Here is a 12716-nt window from a genome sequence, read left to right on the forward strand (position 1 = left end):
TTCGGCTATATAGTCAGCACAAGTATGTTGGGTCTTCCTCTGTGTTACTGAAGTAGAAGTGTGTCATATTGTGCAGGATCTCATTCGGATCGGGATGGCGGCAAGGTACAATGCCCGAGCTCAGACGCTGATGGTGGCATGTTCCAAATGCCATAGAAAAATAACGTTCCAAGACGTGAGGTTAGATTTGAGAAAGTATCGAGGAAGTTGATCCCCCCCTCTTTGCTCCCATAGGAATAACGTTTTCTATATCCTTGCCCATTCCCTAGACAAACAATGGGGAAAGCGCAGTGCCCTTTCCCCTACATGTCACGAGACCAACTAACCAGCATTGGGACGATATAACAGTGCCCCTCGGAACAGTGATCTAAACCACTGCGACGAAAAGGCCTATCAACCGGCGATATCTACAATCGCCGGTCGCTGGTTAAATACCCAATCCATCCTAAACCGTGACCAAACCGTGACTAAACTTAACTGGGTAACAACATAACCTTCCTCATGTCACGACAACTCGTGACACTACCCTTGCCGAGTGAAAGAGAAGAGTTATCCTCTCCCTTTCCACAGACGAAAGATGTCACGAGCCTGGCAGCCATAGGGCTCAGGACTTGAACCGACGAGACAGACCTCCGTGGCAAAGATGAGCTCGAAGAGCTGAGCCCGGAGGAACAAGACGAGTTGTTCCAGGTAGTTCCTGAACAATACCACCAGTACATTGACGTATTTAACCCGAAGAAAGGAGGAGAGACTCTTCCCCCGTCGAGGTCCTACGATTTGAAGTTTGAGCTCAAGGAGGGGGCGAACCTGAAGGTCGCCTCCCTCTATGCTCAAGGAGAAGATCAGAGACGCGCGCTGAGAGACATACTAGATCGCGAAATCGCTGCTGGCCAAATTCGAGCAAGTAACTCGCCATACGGCTCACCGATGTTTATGATACTGAAGAAAGCCGAAGGGCAATGGCGAATGGTCATCGACTATCGAAAGCTGAACGAAGCGACCATACCAGATGCCTACCCTCTCCCATTAATAGGTCAGATTACCGAAGAACTTGGGAAAGCAAGATACTTCAGCAAACTGGACCTAATTGGAGCGTACCAATTGTTGAGGGTGACAGAAGGACATGAACACCTGACTGTGTTCAGGACACAGTATGGTATGTTCAAATCTTTTGTTGTTCGTGACGGGCTGCGAGACGCCCTGGCTGTCTTCCAACACTTCCTGAACAAGGTGTTTAGAGAACTACTAGGGAATGGAGTCGTGGTCTACATTGACGATATCCTCATTTATGGGAATACATTAGAGGAATTACAAGGAACTACGGCGAAGGTCTTTGAGGTGCTGCGGAAGGCGAGCTTGTACGTGAAAGCTAGTAAGTGCAAGTTTGAAAGAGATTCGGTGGTGTTTCTGGGTTTTGTGGTCTCCTCTCAAGGTGTATCGGTTAATCCAGAGTACATTGACGCCATCACATCCTTCCCACGTCCAAAGAATCTACGAGAGTCGAGGGGTTTCATTGGAGTCGTGAGCTATTACAGGCGTTTTGTCCCCAACTTCTCGAAGATTGCTAGACCTATCAATGATTTGACAAGGAAGGAGGTACCGTTTGTGTGGGGAGCAGAACAGGAGTCAGCCTTTAAGGAATTGAAGGCTAGGATGTGTACTGCGCCGGTGTTAGCTCACTTTGACCCTACATTGAAGACCATATTACAGACAGATGCCTCGTTCTTTGGCTGGGGTTTCATAATTTCGCAGGTCAATACAGCTGGTCAAGAACACCCTGTAGCTATCGAGTCTGGCGCCTTCAACACAGCTCAGCTGAATTATACGGTAGGAGAGAAGGAGTTCCTCGCTGTAGTGGAGGGTTTTAGAAGAAGGAGACACTTACTACTGCAGGTAGAAACCACAGTCCTTACTGACCATTTAAACCTCACCTACTGGATGGAACTGAAGCAACTCAGTCCACGCCAAGATAGGTGGGTAGAATAACTAGCTAACTTCAGGTTTAAAATGGTTTACCGACCAGGAACACAGGCAAGTTGTTATGACACTGCACAGAGGCAGGTCATACATGATGATGTGGCATTATAGAAGTAGTATCAGAGACATCAGATGATGATGTGGCATTAGTCATAGTAGTATCAGAACACTAGGAGCATGATGTGGCATTAGGGTGACAAAGGAGAATTAGGATTTTCAGAGTTTAACCAAGAGTGCAGTACAACTGGATCCTTGGTCAATTGCTTATTCAGCAATGACATCATAGCTTAGTCAGCTTTTCACCAACAATCCAGTACTACTGGATCATTGGTCAATTGCTGAATCAGCTTTTCACCACAGATCCAGTACTACTGGATTCATGGTCAGATAGAAAGTGGAGGCGAGGTGGAGGCGCAAGGGTATAAATACCCCCTCCGTGAGACCTCTTCCTCATCGATGAATTCTCAAAAGTTACACTTCTAAACTTCTCATTCTTCACAATCCTCTTTGCGCTCGCTACACTCGCGCACATTATTTAAGTGACTTCCGATCTATACCCTTCTACAGCACTGAGGTGCTTTTCGTCATCATCGTCCAATCCACTCTACGCTATCACTTCATCCTTCATCGTCGTTGTCCTCTGAAGTTAGGTCTTGGTCACTGCCTAGCTCTCAGGTCGTAACACAAGTCTTCCAGAGGGACTGTCTAGACGGGCGGACTACCACTCCGGAAAGGGAAGTACCATGATACAAGAGAGTAACCTTATTCAAGGTCTACCGAAGTTCGACGAAGTTGACGCCACCACGTCGGAGTTGCGCCACCTCCTTCGAGCATTACAGGGAACAAGAGAAGTAAAAGAAAATGACCTAGTCGAGCCTATGGAATTGATACTTGGGATTCAGGAGGACGAAGACGTAAAGGAGGTTAGAGAGGAGTTATTAGGAGTTATCTGCGCTGAGTGTTCTCATCCAACGTGTCAAGATGATGTACAGGAACCAGGATCGATCGCTGAACTACGCCGCAGTTCGCGATCCCCCTTAATAATTCATGGTGGATGGACCTCAAGGGGTTTCCTCACGTTTGATGATCGCACTTATGTGCCGAACTACGCCGACGCTCGACTAAAGATCATGAAGACGCGACATGACCCGGCCTTAGCTGGTCACCCGGGTTCGGCAATGACCCTTGAACTAGTCCTGAGAGATTATGTTTGGGTTGGAGTAAGGAAGGATGTAGAAGACTATATCGCTGGTTGTGCGGTATGTCAGAGAGCGAAGACTAACAGACAGACGCCTCATGGAGAACTTAAACCCCTGCAAGTGGCTACAAAACCTTGGTCAAGTATCTCGATGGATTGTATCGAAGAACTCCCAAATTCCCATGGATATAACTCTATCTTAGTGGTCGTGGATCGACTGACAAAATGGGCCATGTTTATCCCAACCACAACAAAGTTAACCGCAGCTGGACTATTGGAGCTGATAATGGACTATGTGGTGGCCCAGCATGGGTTACCAGAGAGTATAGTATCGGACAGAGGATCGAAGTTCACTTCGAAGTTTTGGAAGAACTTGACCGATAGTCTCGGGATAAGACTACATCTTTCTACCACGTATCATCCACAGACTGATGGACAGACTGAACAAACCAACCAGTCCCTGGAATTATACCTTCAAATCTTCACTTCCTACCAGCCGAACAACTGGTGGAAGCTGCTTGCTCGAGCTAGCTTTGCTTACAACAACACCCATCATTCCGTGATAAACAAGACCCCATTCTATGCGGACTATGGGTAACACCCTCGGTGGGCTGAAGAGATTAAGGCTAGTGAAGTTGAAGTACCTGCTGCTACAATAGCAGTAAAAGACCTAACTGTCACGGCCGTCGAACAACTACTTTCTAACAGACCAAGTGTCGATGAACCTCGGCTAACTTGACGCTCCTAAGTCGATGTCTCACCCAACCGGGAGGGCGCAGATGTCGAAAGGAGTGTAACTACGGCGTACTTCGGCGTAGTTACTCTAACTGGGGTTTTGTTCTACTGATGGCGATGTATCTCGATTTGTATATAGCTATCTCTATCTGTCTTTCACTACTGACAACAATCAAGGATTGCTGAGGAACTTCAGTGATCTTCTCAGCTAATATTATCTATTCCTCCTAGACGTTCATCCAACCCTCTCGCGCTTTGACGTACTTCAACGCACTTCGTCCAACTTCCCCGAGTCCCCGGCCATCCTCTTCCTCCTTCGACTAACTCCGCCTAACACTAACCGAAATACATAAGGAATGTATTGAGGGGATTGAGAAAGCTAATGAGAAGTACGCCGAAGGATACAACAGGAAACACCGAACTACGCCGAACTTCATGGAAGGTGACCTAGTGATGCTGTCATTAGAGAACATCAAGACTAAGAGACCAATGAAGAAGTTAGATGTGAAACAAAGTGGGCCGTACAAGGTGGTACGGCAGGTAGGTTCTCATGCTTGTAAATTGGAATTGCCAGAAACGATGGCAGGTATCCATGATGTATTCCATGTCTCCTTGCTCCGTCCCTATCACCCTCCAGTATTTCCGGGTGAGCAAGGTGAACCACCTGGCCCAGTGGAGGTAGATAACGTAGGAGAGTCTTGGGAAGTAAAGGATATTGTGGACTCGAGGGTTAATATGAGGTCAGGAAAATTAGAGTATCTAGTGGAATGGTTAGGCTACGAAGGCTCTGATGACGCAGTATCATGGGAACCAGTAGAGAATGTGGACGGAGCTGATGACATATTGGCAAAGTTCCACGAACTTCACCCTAATAAGCCGAGGAAAGGACGAGTGGGGAGATCACGGGCAAGGAAGTAGTTCATACAACAGGTACAACATTAGCTAAGTACAACTCACTGCTGCAAACTTCCTCCTTGTTCCCCGTTCCCCGGCGCAGGACCACCTCCAGAACTATTCTCCGTAACCTTTGCTGGTGCTATCCGTCGAAGTGACCGAGTTTCCCTCCATGCCGTGTTAAATGCCAGAATGTGAGCAGTGTGGAGAGCAGGATCACGAGCGAGGTTCAGACTAGGTAACTTCCACAACTGACAAAGTGTTCTGAGACAGTCTGGGGGAAGAGTCAGGATATCAAGGAAAGCACCATCCTGAGAACTGAGTTGAGCTGGTTGAGACCGTTTTAAACCAGTCCAGTGTGGGGGGGAGAATATATTCGGTAGGGTTCAGGAGGAAGGGAGAGTCGAAGAGATTGCGGTAGAAGTCGTTCATATCCGTTGTGAGCTCCCGGGAGACTCTAGCTAACTCCGTCCGTGCTGATGGGCCTATATCGGAGGAGTTCACAAGGGTGGCCATTGTCCGGGAGAGAGTATTCATCGCGGAGACTAACTTCACGCAATATTCGACGAGCTTCGCCGTATCTCGTCGATTGGCTTGTAATTGCGTGGTCAAGCCAATGATGACGGAGCGGAAGGTAGCCAGTTGTTTCTCCTCCTCAGGTATCCGAGGGTCGAAGGCAATGGTGGGGTGGTCGAGGGAAGGAGGGATTTCCTCTGGTAGCTGAGTACTTTCGTTTTCCACCACTGCCGGCTCAAATTGGACGGCCTTCTTCTTACCCTTCCCTTTTGAAGATTTCGAAGGAGGGGATTTCACAGGAGGAGCAGGAGTTGAGAGCCCAGTAGCGGGAGGGACAGATGGTTGACGGCTTCGGGTCCCAAGGGCAGGAGGGAGACTTAGAGGGGAATCCTCTTGAGTTGAGACAGGAGTAGGACGGCTCCTGGTGGGACGGAGACGGACCGACAGAAGGAGTAGCCGGGAGACAAGATGGGCCAGCCACAGGAGTTGAGGGCTGGAGGGGCGCAGAAGGGGCACGACGAGGTGCGCGACGAGACAAACCTGCCGAAGGAGTGGCAGGGAGACCAGACGGCCCGGCCACAGGAGAGGTAGGCGGGCGACGGGCGGCGGGTGACGGCGAGGTAAGGCCGGGAGAGGAGAAGTTCGCCGAAGGAGAACGCGAAGGATAGTCCCCGTCCTGGGCTGTGGGGAGACGGCGACGGACAGCGGTGGACGGAGTGTATGAAGGACCGAGAGGAGCAGAAGATCTAGAAGGAATGTCCTGAGCGGAGTTGGGGGGACAGAAGGAACAGGGCCCAGAAGTGCAAGAAGCACAACGGGACCCGTGATTATGAGGTTTGACCGGTCGTAGACACGGCCACTTCGCTCTCCCATACGTGATAATTTCACGGCTATTGATCAGCAGACGTATAAACTTCTAGGGAAGGAACCTACCGACATCTATCACACGATTCATCGATACTGGCGACCTCCCATCGCTCCCTGTCATCGATAAACAACTTCCATAGCCTATCCTGTTCTCGCAACCACGCCTTGCGAGCACTCCCTGGCTCATGGGAAGGGGAGGGAAACAATTCAGCCTGTCCTGTAGAGGACCGAGGGATCTCTTTGACCCGTTTCGCCGAAGGGGGGGGGGGTTACTTCGTCGTGGGCGGAAGGGGAACGGTGTCACGGTCCTGTCCTTGACAGACCTCAATGGATCAAAGACAGGTGGACTGCAACTGTTTAGTTAGCTTGGACAATGACAATTAGTATGTTGTCCGCAGACTTGTGATGTGGTCGGACGACTAAAGTGACTTGCGAAGGATCCGGGCAGGTCGAGATGACAATAAGAGTGTGTGTGATGGTGTGGGCAGGGGTAATGATGATGAGGGATGTGTTGGGATGTAAGTAATATGTCAAGAAGAGGTCTTTTGTGAGTGGCAAATAATATTTTGATCCTTGGAGAAAAGAAACTACAAAGTAGATAGGTCCAGTATTTATACTTTTCAAAAGGGATCTCATGCACATCCAATGTCGTCTCCCCTCGTGTCTCCTCGTCTCCTCGCGTGTCTCCTCGTGTCTCCTCGTGTCTCCTCGTGTCTCCTCGTGTCTCCTCGTGTCTCCTTGTGTCTCCTTGTGTCAGGGTCATGAGTCACGACACTGTGTTAGCCGGGTCGTGACAAACGGCGACATTTCTCGGACTTCACTTCGGCGAGCTTCTCCATGTAGGCTAATCGCTTCCTACCGTTGGAGCCCAGTATCTTCACACAGAGCTCGGGAGATCCTTCGGTGCCGCGGACGGCTAGACATGTTAGCACTCACGAGCAGGTTATACAGCGGCAAACATACGACTCAGAGCTCTTAGTTTGGCTGTCACGAGACCAACTAACCAGCATTGGGACGATATAACAGTGCCCTTTAGAGGCAGCGGTCTAAACCACTGTGCTAAAAGGCCTATCAACCGGCGGCTACTGCATACCGCCGGTCGCTGGTTAAATACCCAACCCATCCATCACTATCACTATCAAACTGTCTTGTCACTTTGTGACATCGGCCAACCAACCATCCCTATCCTCGAACAACTCCTCGTCACCAAGATCGATGTCAAACGACTCGTCTTCCTCCTCACCCATCTCATCATCATCACCTGCACTACCCGTCTCACCATCATCAACCAACACACCCGTCTCTTCACCACGACGATCACCAACCACCTCCTCATCACCATCCATCTCCTCATCATCATCGATTTCTACCACAGTGGCAGTACGGCCTGACGTGTGTGAAAGGCCAACAGGAGCAGGTCTGACCTCCTGTTGGCCAGAGGAGAGAGGGGTCGTAACCGCAACGGGGGACGCGGTGGCAGAAGGAACTGCAGCGGAAGCTGCAACAGCAGAAGGCGAGCCATCGGTGATGGCTAGGGCTCCAAAGCCCATAGACGACACTTGGCGGGGAGAGTTTCCCTGCTGAGAGACTGGAATGATCAGCGAAGACCCAACCTGGGACCATTACAAGTAAGCTTACGGGCAGCGGAGAAGCAATCTACAAAAGATCGGTAGGCGTCATATTCTGGACGAGAGCTCATATTGTTAAAATATATCAAATTGATATGTTTGGTAAGGTAAAGGTTGAGATTCGATAGACGATGATAGTACGATTTAGGATTAGTACTGGGGAAGAAGACGAAGTGGGCCGAAGTACTGAGTATTTAGTATGACTGACACGACTGCTCGTCGTCAGGGCGCTGGTAACTTCGCATAACAAGGTGTCTCAGCAACAACAAACACCATGGTGACGATCAAAATTCCCACGCTACGTGTCTCACATTCATATAAGTTAGGGATACGCTGTCGAACTTCGACGAGGTTTGTTGTACCCCAAATCCTCTGTCTCACTTACAACGTAACTACCACAGGGTAACAATAAGCAACCACGATGAACTTCGACGAAGTTAACTGTCCGATTAACAACAAACCATGGTATCATCTACCAACAACTGGTATATGACCAATTGTGTTTCCTGCAACCTGCTGAGTGTCTTTTTCTTCATTACATGCATACGAAGCTCACGAGGACGTTCACGCCTAAGGAGGGGGCGACTGTCATGAACTACGTCGTAACATCCCTGACAACCACCATCACCGACCCTCCTTTCACCATCACCAACCTCCACTCGAACCACTGAGACCAACTACGGCGAAGTTACGAGAACCAAGAGGGTATTTGTCACGATAACCCCGCCTAGCGGAGAACTACGGCGAAGTTAGGGGAAGGGAACCAAGGGAGACCAGAACAGGGGAAGCTAGGCGAAGTTGGTCGAAGTGAGCGGAGTAGGACATCGGGGATATGGCAAGGTACGGCGAAGTTGAACGAAGAGGACTGAGCGTGAGGCAGTGCAAGAGTTGAGGGACGTTCTATGAGAAGAGAGGAGTAGTATAGATAGTTTACAGATCGCTGAACTTCTTCAGCGATCCTTGATTGTTGTCAGTAGCGAGAGATATATTCAGTAGCTACAACTATTGAGTTAGGGAGAGCTACCACCGAGCAGTTTGACGCACCACGACGAAGTTAGCCGCAGTTCATTGACGATCATCTTATCCTTTCACCACTCAACGCATTACTACGGCGAAGTTAGCTGTAGTTCCCCGACGAGTACCCTGTCCTAGTGAGACATCAACGCCCCACTACGACGTGATTAGCCGAGGTTTGTCGACCGTCGGTCAGTAGTGAAGAAGAAACGACGATCGTGACACCATATATGGGTTCAGGTGTATTCATGGTGAACACATATGAACTCATAATGAATGCATATGAATTCATGCATGTGGCACCATGGCAGACTCCTGTGGTATCAAGGTGAACTCATATGGTATCATGGTGAACTCATATGGTGTCATGGTGAACTTGTATGATCCCATGGTGATATCACATGTACTGATATGAACTCATTGGAGCTCATATTGAAGTCGTATGAATTCAGTTGGAATGTGTTGAAATCACGTGAACTCGGGTAAAGCTTGGTAGAGTCGTGACACCTGTTCTCAATCTCCTCTATCCTAATCCGTCAAGTTTGTTGGAACTGCATCAAGTCGTTGTCACTCTGTAACACAACCACAGGGCTCCTCACACTAGTTCTTCCTTGTCTTATTCCTCGTTCACTGGATCCCCATCTACTTCCTCCATGTGACCTCCTCCCTGAATTGCACTCAAAATCTGCCCCATGGCCTCTTGAACATCTGTGAATGAGGGAGGATGGGGTCCATGTTGCCGACTCAAGAGATTAGCAACATCTGCACGGTGCCGCCAGATTTCTTGGAGGTTGTCAAGCGCCTCAGATGCTTCGTTCCAGAGGAGTAAGACCTTTTGATAGTCATCTGGATGTGACAGCAAGTCAGAGTCTCCAGCTCTGTGCATATACGGACCTTGCTTGTCTTGGAGGCTGGAGAGAACACGGAGTAGGCTATTGATCCTACCTTCAAGAGTCTGGGCACTCCGAACGGTGTCCTCGAGACGGAATGAATTTACAAGGGTGGACTGCGGATTTTCAACTGCCCTCCTTCCTATGCAGTCAATTAGCGCTCCAGCAGCGTGATAAAGCAAAGCACTGTTTCTCCACAGATCCTCTGCGTTGGTAAACTGCACATATGAGAGCTGTGTGGTCAAGTGAGCCGGATCTATAAATGGAGCATTCAATATCGTATGCACCAATCGGGTTGCGTGGGTCTGTGCGTCCACTCGTGTCCGGGATGGAGACGGTAGAGCAAGCTGGTAGTTCCCAGATGGAACATTGTCACCGGAACTCGTGTCTTGTGGGGGAACGTTCATAGCAGATTCAACACCTGGTAGTTGCAATCAAAGCTTAGTTTGTTTAGATTGTTTGTGGGGATCACTCTACTTATATCCTCCACTTCCATGAGAAAGTCTAGACGGCTTGAACAACCAACTCCGACACAGTTCGGGCGTCCGGTGATCGGTGATCCGGTGATCCGGGATGGTGATGTCATGATACCGTGGACGGGAAGTCCCAGGTTAAAATCCCCAAATTCGGTCACCGTTCTGTCACGAACTACGTCGTGACACCTCCATTATTCCACCAACAACGACCCTCCTTTGACCATCAAAACCCCCATCACGCTTTAACTTCTTTACTCTACACGTAACTCAGGACATCTGAGACCAAGTACGGCGAGGTTAGACGGAGTTAGGCTAAGTAGGGACAATGGGAGCAGAAGTACGGCGAAGTTAGACGGAGTTAGGCTAAGTAGGGACAATGGGGCAGAAGTACGGCGACGTTAGGCGGAGTTAGTCGGAGGAGGAAGAGGATAGCCGGGGCTCGGGGAAGTTGGAGGAAGTGCGTCGAGGTGCGTCAAAGTGCGAGAGGGTTGGATGAACGTCTAGGAGGAATAAACAATATTAGCTGAGGAGATCGCTGAAGTTCTTCAGCGATCCTTGATTGTTGTCAGTAGTGAAAGATAGGTAGAGATAGCTATTTACAAATCGAGATACATCGCCATCAGTAAAACAAAACCCCAGTTAGAGTAACTACGGCGAAGTACGCCGTAGCTACACCCCTTTCGACGTCTGCGCCCTCCCGGTTGGGTGAGACATCGATTTAGAAGGATCAAGTTAGCCGAGGTTCGTCGACCGTCGGTCTATTAGGAGGTAGTTGTACGACGGGCGTGACACGTTCCCACCTTATACTTCATACCACCCCTGTCTCTCATACGCCTTGTATGCTTTGACTATTTATAAAACTTGTTATGTGCTATGCCAGACTTTCTCTGAAACCTGTCGAGTACTCGGAATATCCACACACAGTGAGGAAATAGGCTAACTTACCGCCCAGCTTTCAATTCCGGATCTATCTAGCCTTCTGAGTAGGCAAAACCTGAAGGCTCTTGACCATATTGTGACATGCTAACAAGTATCACAGAGATCCACAGAGACAGCCAGGATGATATTGAGCCTCGAGCCGGAGGCCGGAGGGGAAGATGGGATGATGGGATGATGGGATGATGGGATGTGGGATCCGGGACATGGGATGTAGTGAGTAGTCCGTATAGATCCTTCTACCATCCACATTCTACCGTATTCTTCTTCTCTCTCCTTCTACAACAATCCATGCTTAATCAGCCTTACATAGGTAGTAGGTGTAAACCCCAGTCGATAGACTCATGCATCATCTTTACCCTTCAATTGCCTTTCTACATTGGAGACGTTATCGGCACCGATTGATTATCTAGACAGTCATCTGTGGAGGAGAAAGAGGATGCAATCAACCTATTTATGTATCTCTCGTACTGAGATCTATCCTGATGAGTCAGCTGCTCAGCAATGTACCGAAGCATCGATTAGCTATCAAAGAAGTTGTCTCTCACGCTAGGCTCTTGGCCATCGTCGGATCATGGATCGCCAACCAAGATGGGATCTCACTTCCCTTCTCCTTCTCGCTTATTTCTGCATGTAACAAAATGAATCGAGTTTGTAGATGATTCCTAGACCACCCTTGACAGATGAGTACTACTTCAGCAACCGGGGGAGTGAAGATGCCGGAGTTGATAGGATATTGTACACCACTCTATGAACAAATTGGAGGGTTGTGGGTTAGCTGCCGGAAGCCTGGGGGCTGTATGCACATTGATCCCCCTCTTATTGACAACATTGTTAGTCAAACATTGCATGCTGAGTGAGTCCAGGCCTTCTATGTATAGCCGTGATGTGTTTTAGTCAAGGAAGGGGCCTGTATAGCACTGCTTGATGAGTGGAAGTGAAGGTTGCGTTTTGAGAAGTCAACCTGGGACTTCCCGGCCACCGTACATGAGTAGGAAACGTTGCCTCTCTCCGTCTCCACCCCACTTGCTCTCACGATCACAAATCCCGTGTGAACGTATCGCCTCCCTACCACTTTCAGTCATTTCTCCTCACTCCATTCATCAATGTATGACACCTCAAGGACGGCCCCTCAGGCTCACATCCTCTCACGGTTGACGAGAAGAAACCACCGACTTCACGTCCAGCGTCTCGTTCACCTTCCTTCCTTCTCTAGCTCGTCATGGCAAATACCGCTTGCATCCTATGTGTCTGGGCTCACCCATGGACTACCCCCTCTCTCGGGACGATGACGTTGACGATCTCGACTCTAGACCCTCCAGTTAGGCACGCCGCTCTTTCAAGAAACTGGGATATGTCCTTTCGATCACAATAGGATTTTCTGGGATCATCACAATGGACAAGTCCTCTGCGCGACATGGCTAAATCGGTATCAGGTGTGAGTCCAACTATCATCACTCTCAATCTGAAGCCTGTCCACTTATGTCACCTCTGGTGACAGGTCAAAATACGCGCAGAAGCGTCCGAGAAAAAAGGATGAAGATCCAGGGTTCAGTGAGGGGTATGATGGCCTCGCATGATGACA

At 49.2% G+C, this 12716-nt stretch overlaps 2 protein-coding genes across 2 annotated transcripts; both read right to left on the minus strand.

The window, feature by feature from the left end:
• Positions 1 to 4863: 4863 nt before the first annotated feature.
• Positions 4864 to 7886, minus strand: TREMEDRAFT_59375 (uncharacterized protein; the record flags this gene model as incomplete). The annotated part of the gene is made up of 7 exons (XM_007001569.1): positions 4864 to 5055; positions 5144 to 5712; positions 5762 to 6210; positions 6254 to 6399; positions 7009 to 7103; positions 7365 to 7775; positions 7826 to 7886. 7 exons carry the CDS (start codon positions 7884 to 7886, stop codon positions 4864 to 4866), a joined length of 1923 nt encoding a protein of 640 aa, XP_007001631.1.
• Positions 7887 to 9445: 1559 nt separating this feature from the next.
• Positions 9446 to 10126, minus strand: TREMEDRAFT_59376 (uncharacterized protein; the record flags this gene model as incomplete). Its single annotated transcript, XM_007001570.1, has 2 exons — positions 9446 to 9675; positions 9724 to 10126. 2 exons carry the CDS (start codon positions 10124 to 10126, stop codon positions 9446 to 9448), a joined length of 633 nt encoding a protein of 210 aa, XP_007001632.1.
• Positions 10127 to 12716: the final 2590 nt, after the last annotated feature.

This window comes from Tremella mesenterica (assembly GCF_000271645.1).
Source record: "Tremella mesenterica DSM 1558 unplaced genomic scaffold TREMEscaffold_1, whole genome shotgun sequence".
Classification (NCBI taxonomy): Eukaryota; Fungi; Basidiomycota; class Tremellomycetes; order Tremellales; family Tremellaceae; genus Tremella; species Tremella mesenterica.